Below are 20,244 nucleotides of genomic sequence, written 5' to 3'. Positions count from 1 at the left end.
GAGTCGGAGTCGGGAAAAAATGCACCGACTCCGACTCCTAATGAATTTGTAACTGTAATTAAAATAGAAAATATGATAAAATGTTCTATTACTCAGATAATAGTCATTAAAAATAATGTATATATACAGGTTATATACAGTAATTGCTGTGCTTAGTCCACAAAAATGAAATAAACCAATCAAAATGAGTTACTTGTGCTGCTTCAATAAAGTAGTCCCCGTATTTTTAAAGTCAGATATACATATCTGATTGTGACTGTATATATGATGTGTACACAGGAATCTCTTATATATACTAAATAACATCTATGCTGTAAGAATAAAGCCTGATGTGTAGCTGTGTCACTAATAGAGATGGTCAACGAGATGGAAATAATTCTGCATTGATGCTGATTTATGCAAATGTATGCACTCCCTTTGCTGATGAAATCAAATAATTTGATATGTTATTAAAATTTGGTTTGGTGACTACAAATTAAAGGGTAACTGAGACGGATGAAAAGTAAAGTTTTATACATACCTGGGGCTTCCTCCAGCCCCCTTCAGGCTAATCAGTCCCTCACTGTCCTCCACCACCCGGATCTTCTGCTATGAGTCCTGGTAATTCAGCCAGTCAGCGCTGTCCGGCCGCATGCCGCTCCCACAGCCAGGAATATTCTGCACCTGCGCAATAGTGCTGCACAGGTGTAGTATGCTCCTGGCGGCGGAGTGTGTGCATGCGCACTACGCCTGACTGGCTCAAGTACCTGGACTTATAGCAGAAGATCCAGGTGGTGGAGGAGGACAACGAGGGACTGATTATTCTGAAGGCGGCTGGAGGAAGCCCCAGGTATGTATAAAACTTTAATTTCATCTGTCTCAGGTTTACTTTGTTACAGTAGTACTATACTCTACATATGCACTCCCCACAGAGCTGCAGGGAATCCACTGAGAATGCTGTGCACATTGAACACAGAGGTGTTGTCTGTTTACAATCTCCTCATTCCCCTGCAGAGTACCTGCACATCATTCTTACATGTACCCACACTTACATTGCCTAGGGCCTGATAGATGTGCTTTGTTCCGGTTTGTACCTTTTACAAGTACTCTTACCAAGGACTAGTTTTAGTCTAAAGGGAATAAATATAGTAGTCTACATATCCTTCTCACTTCAGTTGTCTTGTAAAATTCCTAAGCGTTGGCAGTTAAGAGACGAATTTCATGTTACATACTTTTAATCAACAAAATTGTAATATGCAAATTAGAGGAGTCGGAGTCGTGGAGTCGGAGTCGGTGGAATCCTAAACTGAGGAGTCGGAGTCGGTGGATTTTTGGACCGACTCCACAGCCCTGTATATATATATATATATATATATATATATATATATATATATATATATATATATATATATATATATATATATTACTGGTAAGTGGCAAAGGCTTGCAGCTCTCATCTGAGTCATAACAGAACACAGTACAAGTGGCCATACACCTTTCTAGCTGCCGGCAGATCGACCATCAGCTCAAATCCGAAGAGAGATCTATTGCCTGCCTGCACACTGCAGACAGAAAGCATGAAATCTATTGGAAATCGTCCTAGCATTGCCATTACCTGTCAGGCCCCTCCCCCTCAAAGTATGCGTCATTCCCTCCCCCCCTCTCCTGGCCAATGGTGAGTGTTGCATGCCCACCTCTCACACAGGCGCAAATCCTCGCCTCCTCCGATGTCCAGGGTTTTTGTGAATTACACCAGGAGCGCCTGTACCATATGACGCTTATAGACGTAGTGATGTCAGTACATGTGACGGTGATGCGTGGTGCGGGTGCTTGCGGTGACAATTCAAACAGACACTGGACAATGGAGAGGCAGGAGTCGTGCCGGACTGCCGGTGTGACAAATGAGCATACAGCTCTCACTACTGGTTCGGGGAGGGGGGCGCATACACTTGGGGTTAAACCGGCCGGGTTCCATTGAGTCAGTCGTTGGGAAATCAAACGCCATTACTGCCACACATTTGATCGACCCCTTGTGACCGAGATTCTTTGGCATGTCCTATCAGACTGTTAACATCTAAAATCAAAATCGATTTTTTTTTAGCGCCTTCCGGCACTTGCCTGTGCTTTTCTAAAGCGCTTTTGTAGAGCGATTTTTTTATTCACTCCCTGACGAAAGTTAAGAAGTAAACTCTTTGACCCGGAAAAGAATACAATGTATTTTGCAAACGCAATCGCCACACAAAGATTTTGTGAGTGTTTAGCGCTCTTCCTGTACCTTCAATTAGACCATAATCGCCCCAAAAAATGGTACAGGCACCGCTTTGCGGAGCACAAAGTGGACGAAACGCGCTGATATGGACCTTCTAATAGAGATTCATTGCACAATTGTTTTGTGGGCAATTTTGAAAATCGCCTGCACTTTAAAAGTCAGTGTGAACGAGCCCTCAATCCTACCTATCGATATCAGGTTTAAAGCAATTGTAACGATGAATCCTGTCATTGGCATCGATACCTGGCAGATTCAATCATTATGATCAAATTGGTCGGATGCCAATGCCGAAAATCGAGTAATATATGGGCTCCCTAAAGAGACCCATTAGTGGAACAATTTTTTCATCAGATGCGATCTTTCAACGCACTTTTTACGATCAAAAATAATCAGAAGGTAATTCTCGATGGTTCCCATAAACGGGTCGATTAGGGCCTTTTGGGGTTGATTCATTAACCCCTCTGGCGGTATAAAAAATTCCGCCAGGAGGCAGTTTTTTTTTTTTTCTTATATCATGTAGCGAGCCCAGGGCGATCTCCGATCAGGAAATCCCGTTCAAAGAACGGGATTTCCTGGAGGGCTTCCCCCGTCTCCATGGCGACGGGGCGGGATGACGTCACCGACGTCGGGACGTCATTGGGAGTCCCGATCCACCCCACAGCGCTGCCTGGCACTGATTGGCCAGGCAGCGCACGGGGTCTGGGGGGGCGCGCGGCGCGACAGATAGCGGCGATCGAGCGCGGGGCGGCGGCGATCGGTGTGCTGACGCAGCTAGCAAAGTGCTAGCTGCGTGCAGCAAAAAAAAAAATTAAACAAATCGGCCCAGCAGGGCCGAAGAAAACCTCCTGCGCGGCTTACCCCGAACTATGTTCGGGGTTACCGCCAAGGAGGTTAAGCTGCGCTGCTAAAACAGCGCAGCTTAAGGAGAGGAGCGCGAGTTATGCGCACGCTATGCGCGGTAGGGCAGCGTAGCGTGTGCTGCTAACTTACTTGTGCTCCTAAGTAACAGCCTCTCTACTGAACCCGCCCTGAAAGATCCAGTGGCTTTAATTGACGCAATTCCCGCACTTTGATTGGCCCAATAGGCTGCCTGATCAGTGGAGCGGCCATTACTTAGAAGGAGCGCGAGTAAGTTAGCGGCGTACACTACGCTGCACTACCGCGGGTAGCATGCACATAACACGTGCTCCTCTCATTAAATTGCGTTGCTTTAGCAGAGCAGCTTAATGAATTATTTCTTCCTTCAGATACGATTGTAAAAACCATCTCTCAGATCGACAGAATTTTCAGTTCCTATCAACCAAAGAATAGTTTCATATCAATTTTCATCAAACACGGCGCTGTTTTCTGTACCATTTGATCAAAACTATTACGTCAAAAGATTGCATCTGATGAAAATATTGTATCGTTAATGGATTCATGCCCCCAGGCACCGTTAAATATTAGAAGATGTGATCTTACTGTGGGCTACACATAACTGCAAATTCACTAACCTTTCAGCTGCCCACACTGTGTTCTAATATGACCCAGGGGTGGGCCACAAACAGACAACTAAAAGAAGACAACTTAAAAAAAAAAATAAAGAATCCAGCCAGGAAGGATTAGCCTGATCACCAACATTCTCCACTGTTCTCCAACCTTAGTAAATAGACCCTTATGTCTTGCAAGACTTCTGAGTTGGGTATGTGCATTAAACGTCTGAAAACTTACAATTGTTGTTGCCTGATTTCCAGTATCACAGCAAGAGGTCCTTATTGCTAATGGAGAACTCTAGGCAGAGCCGGTCCTCTCATGAAGTAAGGTGAAACTTGCATGAGGCGCAGAGATTACAGGGGCAGCAGGTTTGTTCTGTGTTTACAATTACAGCATGCAGTCAGAGTAGGAGGAGAAGTGAGAGGAGAGCAAGTGAGGTGAAGAGGTCATTAGTGGGGAAAAGCAGCTTGTTGTGCTGTGTGAGGAGTCTGACAGCGAGTGAGCGGGGGAACAGGAGCAGCATTGTTTGATTTGACTTGCACAGCAGAAGGGAGAAGGTGGCACTGCTGTCCTGACAAAGGAGGAATGGAGGACGGCCAACTGGCTGAAGGTGAGCAGGGTGTTTGTCACAGACTCACAGCCAGCAAGCCAGCGTGTTATTGTGTTGGGCTGGCTGGCTAACTACAAGCACCTACCTGGCTAACCTATACTGTGGGTAACTATACTGGCTGCCTACTGGGGGCACCTACCTGGCTAACCTATACTGTGGTTAACTATACTGGCTGCCGACTGGGGGCACCTACCTGGATAACCTATACTGGGGGTACATCCTCACAAGTTTGCCTCAGGCAGCAAAAACTTTAAAAGCGGCCCTGACTCTAGGCAAATAGCACACAGTTTGTTTTACCATATGCATATTCACAGAACAGCTGCTATTCTCTGTAACTGTACAGTGTGATGTGTAATGCTTCATCAGATAAGATTCCTATCATCCCTCGTACACCAGTAAAAGTGCCCACACATCAGACGATGTATGGGCAGATCGACTAGGAGACAGAGCCCTCTCTGACCAGATTCGAACAGAGAGAGATCTGTTGCCTGCACCCCACATAACATAAAAATATCAGAAAAATATGTTTTATCATTCAAACCACACTAGTTCATTCTATCCTGGTTCATTTTCCTTCATATTAACATGTGAAAATAAGAAATATATCCAGGGCCGCGCCTGGGCGAGTGCTGCGGGTGCATTGCACCCAGGTGCCTCTCTCTGACAGGCGCCGCCCGGCCGCCGCTCACCCCCTCTAGCCGCCGCTCCCTCCCTCCCTCCCTCTAGCCGTGTCAGACCTCGATCAGGCGGCGACCAATAGTCCGGGCGCTAGGACCTAGCACACCGCACTGATATGCGGAAGTGACATCACTTCTCCATATAGAGCGGGTGCGTCCGGCGCCCGCTCTGGTCGGGTCGCCCGCTGATTGAGGTCTGCCTAACTGCAAGGTAAGGGGGGGCGGCGGCTAGAGGGGGGGTCCCTGTCACTCACTGCCTAAACGGGGCTCCCTGTCACTCACTAGCTAAACGGGGGTCCCTGTCTCTCACTAGCTAGTGAGAGACAGGGACCCCCATTTAGGTAGTGAGAGACAGGGACCCCCGTTAGTGACAGGGACCCCCGTTTAGGCAGTGAGTGACAGGGACCCCCGTTTAGGCAGTGAGTGACAGGGACCCCCGTTTAGGCAGTGAGTGACAGGGACCCCCGTTTAGGCAGTGAGTGACAGGGACCCCCGTTTAGGCAGTGAGTGACAGGGACCCCCGTTTAGGTAAACTGGGTTCCCTGTCACTCACTGCCTAAACGGGGGTCCCTGTCTCTCACTGCCTAAACGGGAGTCCCTGTCACTCACTACATAAACGGGGGTCCGTCACTCTACCTAACTAGGTGTCTCTGTCACTCACTACATAAACGGGGGTCCCTGTCTCTCACTACCTAAACGGGGGTCCCTGTCACTCACTACCTAAACGGGGGTCCCTTTCTCTCACTACCTAAACGGGGCTCCCTGTCACTCACTGCCTAAACGGGGGTCCCTGTCAGTATACTGCTTGGTTTGCCCAAAGTACAGATGCATCCCCAACAGTCAAATGAATGAGCTGCCTTTTATGGAAAGGATAACACAGTAGTATGTGGCTGTGTGAGTGTGACAGGCTGACAGAGACAGTGCTTCACATTGCCGCATACTACTGTTATCCTTTCCATGAAAGGCAGCTCATTCATTTGACTGTCTGTGGCCCATTTGACTGACTGTTTGTGAGGATATCTGCTGACAATCTGGTTGCATTGTGTGGGGAACATCCACTGGAACATCAGTTCATATCAGTAGGGATGGATCAGCACCACCTCACAATGTTGGTATATGCTTTTTGTTTACATTGTTTGTTATTAAAAAAAAAAAAAAAAGGTTTTCTTTGTTTTGAACATGGTAATGTCTGTCTACTCAGTTTATTTATCTTTAGATTGGAAAATGGATTGAGTCATTGCTGTGCATGGAAGAGGGGTAGGAATTGGGGTATCACAGGCATGCGTAAAGAGGTGGAAGGTGTGGGTGTGATTAGGCAGGACATGGGTGTGGTTATGTGGTTGGGCACGGTTAATTTAACCACTCCCATAGGCATCAGAGAAAATCTTGCATCTAGGTGCCAGGCACCCCAGGCTCACCCCTGAATATATCAATTAAAAGGATCATGGGAATAGAGTTTTATGTCAATGTTATTCAGTATAAATACAGTACAGGAATCCTAAAATTGGGACAAATGAGGAAAAAAATGAGGGAGAGAGGAACTGGGTTCCCGAAGAGGGACTGTCCCTCCAAAAGAGGGATAGTTGGGAGCTATGCAAAATAGCAGCACTTTTTTATATAGAGGTGAACACGCAGAGGAGGAGCAGGAGGTGCTGAAGGATAGCAGCTACAGATTACTGATCTAGACAATTGTCAGGTGACACGTCTAGAGTCTATCCAAAGCTTCAGAACCCCACAGAAGAGCAGTTCTTCCTATCAACATTGTCCTTTAACTGCAAGAACCGAGTGTGACCACTAGATGTCACTCGTTGCCTTGCATTCTATCAGCCAGTAAGACAGACATTGCCGTTCTCCTGAATGGAACGTCTTGGGTTGCAGAGGGGAGGAGTAGGGGGTCCACAGAACGCCGCACCGTATTTGTAGTTCTGTCTTGCGCTACGCTCAGCTGGGGTGAACTACGAGTCCCAGAAAGCTTTGCGGAGCCAGTTTTCTAATTGGCCTCTTCAATCCTCCTCTTACAAATCGCATAAACAAAAGGCTTCCTGCGGATGGATCAGGTAGGATTGTGTGTCTAGGGGCGGACATTCGGCCAGGGACTCTGCAGTGTAGGTGTAGCTGTTCCTCTGTCTCCTCTATAAGGAAGTTCAGCCTATTCATAGCCATAGAGGACATTGGATTGTGCATGATATTCTGCTCCTATGTACAGTAATTATATATATATTTATTAATTTATTTATTTACACATAGGGTACCTGCTGTCTTTTGTGTGTTTATGTCCCCTTCCTGTCCGGTTTCTTTAAACCGACAGGATAGCAAACAATAGTCGTTGGCTAAAGGACTGGTGATCTTGGAGTGGATCCATAGTGAAAAGGGATCTAAAATGATCTTTACCGGTAGTCGGCTATGGCGAGCACTATAATTCAGGTGTCGGTAACTCTGCAACGATGGAAGTCTACTTTAAAGGACAACCGAGGTGACGTGTGACATAATGAGATAGACATTTGTATGTACAGTGCCTAGCACACAAATAACTAGGTTGCGTTCCTTTTTTTATTTTTCTGTCTGTAGGAGTTAAAAACCAGGTATGCAAGTGACAGTTTCTGTCAGGACCAGGTCAGACTAGAATGTAAACCTCACTGATAAGGAATTGCAGCCATAAGACACTTTCCTAGCAGAAAATGGATTCTGGGAGTAGGAATGAGATAAAAGGGGTCAATAGTTCATAGATTTTTAGCTCTGGCGTACTTCAATGAATGTGTTATTGAGAAGAGTCCATTAAACAGTAAAAACTTAAAAAGTAGATTTAAATATAAAATAAAACTGTGGGATAACTAAAAAAAATCATTTTTATAAGAAGGTGGATAGATACAATTGTTTATCTCGTTAGTTAATTTTCACCTTGGATGTCCTTTAAGAACATTCTGAACATTTGTCAGAATAAGCCCTCAGAAGCTGTTTCAACTGTGCTTTGGAGTCGCTGGCAATTCCAAAAGTGGTATGTTAACGGAAGTCAATAGAGGTGACTCCACATTAGCGGTTGCTATTTCCCCACATTGCAGAATTTGTGCAGCAATTGTGCTCCAATACAAAGTGTAGAGTCCCTTCAAAATTGCTTTTCAATCGCTTGTACAAAAGCAAATTTGCAGCAATTTCACTACCCAGATGAACACCCCCCAAACAAATAAAAAATGCATTAAAATAAAAAGTGCTGGAAATCATTCCAAACTCTGCAGAAATCGCTACCAGAAGTGCTCAGCAATTTGGAATTTACAGTAGCACCAGCCCAAGGACTACAGCCCCTGCAACTGTGTGTGTGGTTGGGGGGGGGGGAGGAGTAATTGCAGAGCTGTGAGGGGCTTCTAACCACTACCCTTCCTCCGATACAGGGGACCAGCCTTCAGTTACAGCGATTCTGGGCTACACTACATGGGTATGAAGGTCACAATTTTTGACCCTTGCCAGATGGGCTCCTAGGCTGTGAGGGTTACCAACGGAAGGGTTGTGAAATATGGGTAGACCCATCAAAGTTTTGTTGGAGGGCTCCATGATCCTGGACAGAGCTTATCTTTGTGTAGAAGCACCTTAATTAGAGGATGCCACATAATTCATCTTAAACTCGGTCAGGAGTTCCCTACAAAAGCCACTTCATGTACCACAGACTACCTTAGCTACTGCAGTGGTCTTTTATGATGGGAATACACGGCTCAATTTTGAGCCATTAAAGAGAACCTGTAACAAAAAAAATTCCCCTGTGGGGAACTCACCTCGGGAGGGGGAAGCCTCAGGGTCACAAAGAGGCTTCCCCCTCCCCTGTAGCGCTGGCTCCCCCGAAGTGTCCCAGAATCCTCCCTCGACAAGCCTGATAAGCGCTGATTTATTTACCTTCCCTGGCTCCAGCGGGGGCGCTGTTGCGGCTCTCCGCATGGAGATAGGCGAAAATGGCCCATCTTCGTCTGGTCCGCTCTACTGCTCAGGCGTTAGAGACTTCCCCCCCGGCAGTTGAGCGGCCCAACAGCGATCGGCTATTTCCACCTATTTCCGAGTAGAGAGCAGATACTGCGCTGGAGCCGGGAAGGTAAATATTTACATCCTCGCTGTTCGGGGAGCTTTATTGCCATCGCCGTGGGGCCGAGGAGGACGGGGGAAGCCTCAATAGGATGCGGAGGCTTCCCCCACCCGAGGTGAGTACCCCCCAGTGGAGGTTTTTTTCCGTTACAGGTTTTCTTTAAGATGGATCGATAGATAATTTCCGACACGTCCGATCACCATTCGATCATTTTGCCACTTGATTCATCATTGAAGTGAATTGAAAAAGAAAAACGAGCGGAAGATGAGAATTGAGTGGGAAAAACGATCAGGCGCAGAATCGAGTGCCAGAATCGGCCCATGTATTCCCAGTATTAAGCCCCATACACACGCTCAACAAAAGTTTTAAATGCACAATTTTTTATTGTTGAAACAACCAAAAAAAAAGTTGTTTGCTATTGTCGGGTCCGCTCTACTGCGTCTACTGATAAGACGCAGCTCAAGTCAATACAACACTTGGATAGACTTGAGCTGGGTCTTATCAGTTGTTTGAACAATAGCAAACAACTTTTTTTTGGTTGCTTCAACAGCAAGTTGTTTGAGAAGTGTGCATTGAAAAGACTTTTGTTGAGCGTGTGTATGAGGCTTTAGAGAGTTATGTCTGGAAGAAGGGACGAGGAGTGATCATGTAAGAGTTAACACGGGTTTAGCTGGGACTCAACTATTTTCATGTGGCTGGATGAAAAAAAGAAAATGCTTTTGTTTCAGGGTTGTACAACATATCCATACGCATGGATCCACCAATGGGTTACTATAAGTACTTCTGCTGTTTTTTGGACTATAAGACGCTCATGACCATAAGACACACCTAGGTTTAGAAACTAAACTTGGTGCATCCATGGTAAAGGGGCATCTTGTGGATAATGCCCCTTTTGTACCTCTTGTGTCTCCCTGTGTCCCCTTTGTGTCCTCCTCTTTGCCCCTTTGTGTCCCCCTGTGTCCTCCTCTGCATGGGCACAGTACAGGAAGCCCCCAAATTGCGGCGGGACGGAGGTTCGTATTGGCAGGCGTTCACAAGTCAGGAATTTCCTGCATTTGGACTAAAAGATGCACTGACTTTTTTCTCCCACTTTTGGGGGAGAAAAAGTAAGTCTTGTAGTCCAAAAAATACAGTATATTATCACAACAATTTAAAATTCTTCCGCAAGCACACATGGTTTAAAAGGATACCCGAAGTGACATGTGACATGATGAGATAGACATGGGTATGTACAATGCCTAGCACACAAATACCTATGGTGTGTTTTTTTTTTGCTTTCTCTGTCTGAAAGAGTTAAATATCAGGTATGTAAGTGGCTGACTCAGTTGTGACTCAGACAGGAAGTAATTACAGTGTGACCCTCACTGATAAGAAGTTATAACTATAACAGTTATAACTATAACTACAACTTCTGAGAGCAAGAAAGAGATAAAAAGGGTCAATCATTCATAGATATTAGCTCTGGCATACTTCAATGAATGTGTCATTGAGCAAAACAATAAAACAGTTAAAACTGAGATGAGGTGGAACGCCACTTGATACTTGCGTCCCTGATCTCCCCAGCATCTGGGTAGTCTACTCCATGTCCTCCGAGGCTCTCGATCCCTCCGGTGAGATCACGTGACAACAGACGGTGATCCCATCATAGGGGTAGAGTGCCACCCAGAGTACAGGAGGAAGAAATGCAGCACTTGATCCGGGGAGGTGAGTTCTCTGCAGGAGCTGCAGGAAATCTCCCCGGTGCTTGATTTTCTCCAGATTTTAGGGTCTAAGAGAACACCAAAAAATACCATTTTTAGACCATAAAATCCAGAAAGAATCATACCGCCAAGGAGGTTAAGATCCTGTGATATGCTAGAGCTACTGTATTTATCGGACCATAAGACGCTTCAGACCATAAGACGCACCTAGGTTTAGAGGACAAAAAAACAGGAAAAATAAAATATACTAACCTGGTGCATTCATGGTGCAGGGCATCTAGTGCCAACTCCCCCCCCCCCCCCCCCCCCAAGCTGTTCCTATTTAAACTACACTGCCCAGCTAAAGTAACCCTCACCACCCCTCAGCTTACACTTATCCCCACTGCCCCCCAGCTACACTAATGAAAGTAGATCTCGCCATCTCCATTAAACAGGGATCCCTACAGCCAGTGACAGCATAGGTAGAGATACCAGATGTAAAAGTACAAGTCAGTGATCCGAAATAGCTGGATTGCCCCCAGCATAGATCAGGGCTGTAGGTAGCTCAGCCACGGATACTGGAGATCAAAGTGCTGGCAGAAGATGCAAGTGAGGTGAGCAGTTACTATGTATGGTAGAAACACATGCATTGTCAGTGATAAGGATTTGGCTGGCAAGTGTGCTGAAAATACAAACTTAACAAGCATAATGTGGGTTCAATAACTTTATTGCGACCTTCTCTCTCACCTTAGGTGTGTGCTGGGTGTTGAGGAGGCACAACTGGCAGAAGGTCTTGGTGGGTTAGGGAGTCACTCCCTGGTAAGCAGGTGATGCAGCAGTCAGGGATTTAACAAGTAAACCAACCGTCTGACGATGTCTCCTCATCCTCCAGCCATCCCTGGCTCAGCGGCAGACTCCCTCTGTCATCTGCCTGTTCCTGTGACCATCCTCATCCTCGCCGACACTGATGAGAGAAGTGCAGCTTGTGGTGACGTCCTCTCTCTGTGTGACCTAACGGTGCATATGCGCCGGGGTCACAGTGTGAGGACAAAAAAGACGAACTCTGGCCAAATTAGAAGAGAAAAACCACGGTGATCGCCAGGGACCCGGTACAAATCAGGAGGAGCCAGAGTACAGAAGCGCTAGTGTCCCTCGGATGATGCTGCTTGCTCCCATAGGTGCGCCCATTGCATCATCACATCAGGTGGCAAATTCAGTGCTTTTGCATTGGATTCAATACAAACATCTGTACAGGATCCAATATAAAAAAAAAAATTTGTAAAAAAAAAAAAAAATAGTTATGGGCAGCACCACTGCCCATAGTAGCAAATAACAGATTAAAAGAAAAAAAAATGTATTAAAAAAAAAAAAAGTTTTTTTTTAATATTGTACATAATGCTAGCAGACAGCTTGCAAGACCGCAACTTGCAAGCGGCCCACTAAAATGCTTACATTATAAAGCAATACTTGGAAAAAAAACAATTGTACCGCCTTTATACAAAAATTGTATGTCACCCCTAAATATTGTCTGTAACCTAAATTAATGTTCAGCGCTGCGTAATATGTTGGCGCTTTATAAATACAATAAATAAATAAAAAATTGCAGGAAAATTAAATGCCAGGGAGGTTATCGATTGTCTTTTAGGTTTTCTAAATGTTGAGTATTGAACTCTACCTCTGCAACACCACCAATTTGTGTTTACAGCTGTTTCAGGAGCAAAGCAGTAAATAAATGTTAGACTTTTCTTAAAAAGGACTACAAACAGGAATTAAGTTAGTTTGTGTTTAGCAAATGGTACCATGGTAAGCAGTGTCAAGTAACTTTTTTTTTGTTTGTCCTACTTTAATTTCAGCATTGGACCTAATTTGTGAATGTTCACAGATCATAGTACGCATCATACTAAGAAATGGATTCCACTAAGACCTCCGAAAATGGGACTCAGGAAGATTGGAGCAAATCAAAATCCAAGAAAAATCAAGGAGTCAAGCATTCCTCCAAAGTGACCAAATCAAATGATCATAAAAGTCCAAAAGTGAAAACGCCGAAGGATGATAAGGCAGTAGAAAACATCTCCTCTCTGGAAGAGAAGGCCAGTCAAGGTCGTCAGTGGTTAAGAATCCAACTCAACGTGCAAAGTAAGCCAACAAAGGCAAAAAAGAAAACGCATAGCCTCTCCGATGACCTTGCTGAACAGTCTATCATGAAAACCAGGCCCTATGCCTGTGCTGTGTGTCAGAAAAGTTTTGCCCAGAAGTCTAACCTTGTCACCCACTTTCGAGTTCACACAGGCTCCCGGCCTTATATGTGCATGGAGTGCGGAAAGACCTTTAGCACCAGCTCGAATGCAGTCACCCACCAGAGAGTCCACACAGGGGAACGTCCTTACAGCTGTGGGGAGTGTGGGAAGAAGTTTAGCATCAGTTCCAACTTGGTAACCCACCAAAGGGTTCACACTGGGGAAAGACCTTATGCTTGCCAGGATTGTGGAAAGTGCTTCACTCACCGCTCCAACTTGGTCATACACCAGAGAGCTCATTCGGGAGAGAAGCCCTACATGTGCCAACAGTGCGGCAAAAATTTTACGCACAGCTCTCATCTTGTGGCCCATCAAAAGGTCCACATGTAGAGAACATTCTAGCTTCTTGACTAGGGGTAATTGGCTGGGCACTTGACCATATTAGCCTATTACAGAAAATAAAATTGTTCACCAGGTCTGGTTCTTTGGACCATGTATCAGGAACATTTGGGTTTAAAGAGCATCTCTACCTAGAGTACACGGTTATATGGGGTCATTACTGCTGTGTGGAAGGTTAGTGAGGAGATGCCATATGGTCATCAGACTGAAAGCCAAGATTCTTCAGGGGCCTGTGAAGTGTCATTTTTGGAAACCTGGTGCACATTATCAATGACCTCCTAGGGCTTCCTCCCTAGGAATGTATAGAGACGTCAGGCTATCTAAGAAAGTGTAGTCTCAGCTGGATACCTTTTTGTTTTCTAGAACAGGAGTTATCAAACCTGTCCTTAGACCCCAAAACTTATGTGGAGTTCCTCTTCTTAGAACTCAAATGGGTTCATCACAGGTTTAATTAGATAACATCGTTGGCTAGACTTTGCTGTCCACCTGTGTGGAGATCCATAAAACGTGAACTCGTACTCCAGAAGATAGTTTGTCACTAGTGCAAGTGAGTTCTTCAGTTCAAATGAGATAAAAAAATAAAAAAAAACACAATCCTCTGGCAGTCCACTTATTCTGTGCAGTACACACCTTCAGCCACTCAATTGCTGTATTTTCAATTGTTTTTGTTGCCCGGGTTGAGTGGACTCTGTATAAAGAAGCATCATAGAGGTGTATCCCTTCACCTGATTTGAACTAAGAAGTTGCCTGTACTAATGATGTGGTGAAAACATTGTGTACAATACAAAAAGCTCTTTGGTTGAAACTACTTTATTTTTTCTTCGGCTATAGCTTGACCTGACAAAAAAACGGCAACCTTAGACAAAACAGACTCTTAATACATGGATTTGGACCAAGGTGATGGCTTTACAAAGAAGCCACCCCAGAAATAAAGGTTCATTTCTTCTAGGGATGATCCATAAAATGGAAATACTTCCGAGTTCATGCAGGATTATGTAAATTTGTACACAAATTTATGCAGATTGAAAATGAACCAATCAAGTCCCATCCAGGTTTAAATTGATGGGTCCATTTTCAAACTGCCTAAATTTACATATGGTAATCCTGCATGAACTCAAATATTTGCATCTCATTGATCATCTCTAATTTCTTCCTTTGGCACCCCAGTAGCATGAAGACTGTTTCCATCCAATATCGGGACATCAGTTTTAGGTGGCCTTGCTCTGTTGTGCGCTTTTGCTTGCAGCATCATACAATGGGATGGGACGTCCAACTCCAGTCCTCCAGGGCCATATCTATGTCAGCATTTAGGATGGACAGAGAAATAGAGGAATGTGTTTTACTTGATGAAACACACCTTTCCTGATTCAGTCTCATCAATGTATTTGAGATGTGCCAAAAAATGTGTGAGGACCTCAGCCCTTGAGGGCTGGAGTTGGACATCTCTTCACTAAGGTGACTATATTATGCCTATGTTTGTATGACTGTAGAAGCAAAAAAGTTTCTGTATCGTGTTAGCCAAACAAATTATATAGGTAGAAAAAAAAAACTAGGTTTTGTAAAAAAAATACCATTTAATGGCTAACTAATAGAGTTAAATGATGCAAGCTTTCTGGGATCTAGTCCCCTTCTTCAGGCATATTTCCAGATGTAAGCTGAAGTAAAACACTGATGCAGATAAATGGTAAACACGAAGATGACAGTTGTGCTGGTTACTGTTTATCCGTTAGGTGTCAGGTGATCAGCAGGCTGGAGCCAGTGAGTTAGTGCAACCATACATGAAATCCAGCAGGTTTCTGAAGATCATGAAGCCAAATCAATCATGTTACATAAGGTGTCATGAATCCTGTTCCATGATACGCTGCATGAAATGCCCCTCAAGAGGAATCTATATAGGAGAAACCGGACAAAAACTGCGCACAAGAATGAACCATCACCGCTTTAAAATTAATGAGGGTAAAATGGACACACCAGTGGGCCAACACTTCTGTGAACCAGGACTCAGCATGCAAGATCTAAAAGTACTTGTTCTTAAGGGTAAGTTACAAATTTATGAAAATGTTCAAGACATTAACAGAAGGTTTAAATTGTGGAACATGATTCATTCATTTAACTTTATTAATTAGCCATTAAATGGTATTTTTTACAAAACCTTGTCTTTTTCTACCTATATAATATGACTGTAGAAGAGACCTTCGGTCTGAAGCTCTCCTAGATGCAGGAATGTGAAACACTCAATGTTTAACTCTTCATTGTTGATGTTACACAAATGCTGGACTACTAAACCTGAATGCAGTTATGAGTCTTACCATAGGGACACTGTCTAGGCTGAAAGTGAAAGTTTACATGACCGGCTTTCCAGTAGATCACCTTGAATGAAGCAAAAGCAAACCTCAAATTAAAGAGGACCGGTGACAAAAAGAAATTTTCAATATTTCTAATCTTCACTCTGAAATCTAACAGCGAAGTCAAAGAAGTTATCTTCCCGGGGTTGGTCCTGTTATTTGTGTTGCCTTTCCAAATCGGTCAGCCAAGAAGGACCCCACAAAGACTGTCTATAATCTGCCCGAGCCCAGCGTAGGTAACTGATGCTCTAATCTTAATCAACGCTAAAATGACATTTACCTAATCCGTTAGTGTTCTTTCATGTAATCCTGACCACACTTTTGATATTTCACATTTATAGGAGGGTCTATTATCAGCACTGAGGTGAGGCAGGAGATAAGGCAACAGTCCAGCTCTACACTACACAGGTGCACAATACATATAATTATCCCTTAATGCTCCCTATCACCTAATACCCCTAATAGCTCAGAGCTTGGTCCCACCCGTCTTCAATCACATGTGTCACTTAAAGGGACTCAGAGCAGTGCCTGTGGGTATGCCTTTAACCACCTCGGCGGTAATGACGTCATCCCGTTCATCACCATGGCGACGGGGGAAGCCCTAAAGGAAATCCCGTTGAGAACGGGATTTCCTGTTGGGTTTGATCGCCGGCGGCGATCGGAAGGGTGGGAGGGATTCGGCAGGGAGGGGGGGTAATCATGTAGCTAGCGCTAGGCTAGCTACAGGATTAAAAAAAAAAAAAAATACTGCTGCGCAGCCACCCTGGTGATCTTAATAGACCGCCAGGGTGGTTAATGGCAGCTATCTAGTCAAATATAGTAAGAAATAGGAGCTAATAAATTATGGAGCATACATATTATTTCATAATACAGGACACATAACTATCCATAGAGGTGTAATTTACACATGTAGGGTTGTTTCTGGGCATAGGCCATCCAGGCAGGGGGCTGGGACACCCTCTAGTGTACTGGACATAATACTGCAGCCTCTGTATTTATGAAATTGTTTTAAGCATTCTGCAGTACACAGCACAGCATATTCCAGCTGTTTAAGTGCCCCTGTGATGTCTTGTGTTTTTCAATGTCCCCATGTAACGTTATTCTTGGCTGGTCATACCCCACAGAGCCTCCCCCCCCCCCTCCATGCAAAGTGTATGAGGGGAGAGCGGGTTACAGGTTGCTGGGCCTGGGGCACTAAATTGGTCAGAAAAGCCTTCTCAAAAAATGCCTGACGCTGGTTTCATGAGCAAGCACCCATATCTAACTAGGGGCATCACTACAATTCATGGGGCCCCAGCAAAAATTTGATGGGGCCTCAATATAGAATGCTGAATGACAAAAATGGAGGGGGTGTGGTTAAGGATAGGCGTCGTAAAGTGGAATTAAAAGCGGATCCGAGATGAACTAACTATGGGCTGGTTCAGACGGACGCTTGCAGAGCGTTTACTGCCAGCGTTCGGGGCTTGGCGTTCAAGGAGCCCCTGGAAGCTACATGTTGCTTCCAGGGGCGGTTAACCGCAACGGGTAATGTCCCCCTAGGGGAAGAAAAAACGCGACCGCATCCAAACGCAATGCAAACGCTGCTGAGAGCCCGAACGCATTGCCGCCACGTTGCCAACGAACGCGACGCCTCCAAACGTCCGTCTGAACCAGCCCTATAACAAGTATATATATATATATATATATATATATATATATATATATATATATATATATATATATATATATATATATATATATATATATATATATATATATATATATATATATATTATCTAAAGTTGACACAGCAAATCTGGCTGCATACAGCTTCAACAGTTTAAGATTATTTATTCCTGTGATACGATGAGAGCGGCCATGTTCTGTTTGTCATCATTACACAGGTATTGTGCAACTCCATCTCCACCCACTCCCCCCTCCCCTCTGTCTCTGAAATCTTTGGCTAGTAACCTCTTTCTCCTCCTGTCCAGACTGAGCTCCCATAAGCCCTTGCTACATGAGTCAGAGTGCCTTGGCGTTTTGGAGAAGCTGTGGGCGAGGCTTGTTTAGTTTATAGGGAATTAGATTATTAAAAAAAAAATGTATTTGGCTTGAGGAATATGCAATGTATAAAAGTTCATCTCGGATCCACTTTAAGAATAGGCATTGGGGGTGGTGGCTAGATTTAAGCATTGGAGGGGGGGGGGGGGGGGTTCTGTGTGAGTAGGGTTAGGTTTAGCTGTAGTAGAATATCCATAATATTTACCAATATTATACTAACAAAAAATGACCACTGTAACATAGGGTATCTGTAAATGTTACCAATATTCTACTATCAGCTAGGTCCCTGCACCCAAACTGCCTGGTGCCTTTATTTCACGTATGTGAAAAATTGGTCTTTCCTCTATGGTACTACTGTAATTTATGGAAATCCATATGGTCTCTACTTGTTCTTTCCCTTGGTATTTATGCCTTTATAGCACATGGGGTAGACAGACATATTATGTGACTGGAGTCTTCACACAAATGTTTCTGTGAATGGTAGACCTATTGTGTCCAAGCCAAAATCTGACTTACCACATTTGGTTGGCCTGCAGGGAGCATCCTTCCTGGTGTGGCAAGCTGATATTGTAAAGCAAGACAGTAATTATAATAGAGGGCCCTCACTTGGCGCAGGGGACCAGAAGACAGCAAGGCCTTCCCTCTTCTTGGATAAGTATGTGATTTTGTATACTGGAGCTTGGGGTAAACGTTAACGGTTTGCTGTAGAACAATAAGTTTATGCCATCCAGGCAGTCATGTGAACATTGTACTGGATGGCGGCTACATAAAGGGAACCCGAGGGGAGAGGGACATGGAGGCTGCCATATTTATTTCCTTGTAAACAATGCCAATTGCCTAGTGTTGATCTGGCATAAGTAGTGTCTGAGTCAAAACCCTGGAACAAGCATATTGCTTATCCAGTAAAGACTACCTGATCTGCTGCATGCTTGTTCAGGGTCTATGTCAAAAAGTATTAGAGGCAGAGGATCAGCGGGACAGCCAGGCAACCGGTATTGCTTAAAAATTAAATAAGTCAGCCTCCATATCCCTCACCCTGGGTTCCCTTTAAAGGAATACTTAAGTCAAAATAAAAAAATTAATTTTTACTCACCTGGGGCATCCCTCAGCCCCCTGAAGCTGTATGGTGCCCTCGCAGCCTGGCTCCGATCCTCCTGTCCCCGCCGGCGACTACTTCCGGGTTTGGCGACAGCCGCCGACAGGCTGGGAACGCAAGTGATTCTCCGCGTTCCCAGCCGCTATATCACCCTCTATGCTGCTATAACGTATATGTTATACGCTATAGCAGCATAGAGGGTGATATAGCGGCTGGGAACGCGGAGAATCACATTCCCAGCCTGTCGGCGGCCTGGAAGTAGCCGCCGGCGGGGACAGGAGAATCGGAGCCAGGCTGCGAGGGCACCATACAGCTTCAGGGGGCTGAAAGATGCCCCAGGTGAGTAAAAATCATTTTTTTTATTTTGACTTAAGTATTCTTTTAATGTTACCAGTAACATATTTAAACATATGGCACTCCATGTACAGAGTAGTAGCTCTTCCATTTATAACTAGTAAAGGAGGGGCAAAATGGAAGGGCAGTGCACTACAAGCACAGACCATGAAAGGGGGACCCAAGAAAAGAGTCCCGTTAACATGTAAGCACACTTTCCAGGACTAAACACCTGCCTTCCCTATGCCTGTACAAGCTATATAGTGCCAACTCTAGTAGAACTAAAATACTTTTTTTTTTTTACTCCAAAGTGCCATAATTTACTGTGGCGAATTGTGCCCCATTGACTCCAGTTTTTCGTGCACCTGTGTGATATACAACTCTGTATTCAACCCATGCTGTTTATTTCCTCCTGTGAGGCTCTGCTGCTGAAGAGAAGGCAGACTTCTGTAAAATGGCTGCCAGAGACACTTTCTGTGGACCTTAGTAGCTGGACTGAATACTTCAGACCCTTCCAATTCTGGTTGTGGTAGAAGGCAAGATGCTGCTGTATGCCGGTTTTGGGCTACAGTCTCACTTGGGCTCTAAGCTACGCCCTGAAGCACTTCCAGGAGTTTTGTTACTTGTCAGACTTCCTGTTGGACTTTGTCATTTGAATGTTTATATAGTGTAATAACCAGTGTTATGTCTGAAAAAACGTTCATGTTTGTTCTTTGCACTGTCTGTGTCCAATAAAACCAGTTTCCAATGGTCTTTTCATTTAGAACGCTCAACCTGTTTGTGTGTGTCCTCTGAATATCGTTCATCTGGGATGGTTATGAAATTAAAACCTACGGAAACCATTTTTGGGTAGATTCGGAGGTGGTGAGGGCCTAAAAGCACTAGTTCTGTATCCCCATCTGTGAAAATTGTATAATTTCCTGTCTAAAAAGGAAGTAAGGATATACAGTTGTGTTCAAAATTATTCAACCCCCACTGAAATGGAGTGTTTTGGACAGTTTGACATTGATTTTGATCATTTCAGTCATCTTGTTTACAATT

At 44.5% G+C, this 20,244-nt stretch overlaps 1 protein-coding gene across 4 annotated transcripts; it reads left to right on the top strand.

Moving 5' to 3' along the window:
• The first annotated feature begins 6,956 nt into the window (after positions 1 to 6,956).
• Positions 6,957 to 16,416, top strand: LOC137542362 (gastrula zinc finger protein XlCGF49.1-like). 4 transcript variants are annotated; one of them, XM_068264206.1, is made up of 2 exons: positions 6,957 to 7,065; positions 12,607 to 16,416. In XM_068264206.1, exon 2 carries the CDS (start codon positions 12,661 to 12,663, stop codon positions 13,378 to 13,380), a length of 720 nt encoding a protein of 239 aa, XP_068120307.1. In that variant the 5' UTR covers positions 6,957 to 7,065; positions 12,607 to 12,660; the 3' UTR covers positions 13,381 to 16,416. The 4 variants fall into 4 exon arrangements, with proteins under 4 accessions (XP_068120307.1, XP_068120310.1, XP_068120309.1 ...); XM_068264209.1 differs by lacking the exon at positions 6,957 to 7,065 and adding an exon at positions 7,080 to 7,113; XM_068264208.1 differs by lacking the exon at positions 6,957 to 7,065 and adding an exon at positions 7,121 to 7,208.
• Positions 16,417 to 20,244: the final 3,828 nt, after the last annotated feature.

Source organism: Hyperolius riggenbachi, chromosome 12, assembly GCF_040937935.1.
Source record: "Hyperolius riggenbachi isolate aHypRig1 chromosome 12, aHypRig1.pri, whole genome shotgun sequence".
Classification (NCBI taxonomy): domain Eukaryota; kingdom Metazoa; phylum Chordata; class Amphibia; order Anura; family Hyperoliidae; genus Hyperolius; species Hyperolius riggenbachi.
The sequence above is the reverse complement of the archived record's forward strand: the minus strand, read 5'-3'. Positions and strand labels throughout refer to the sequence as shown.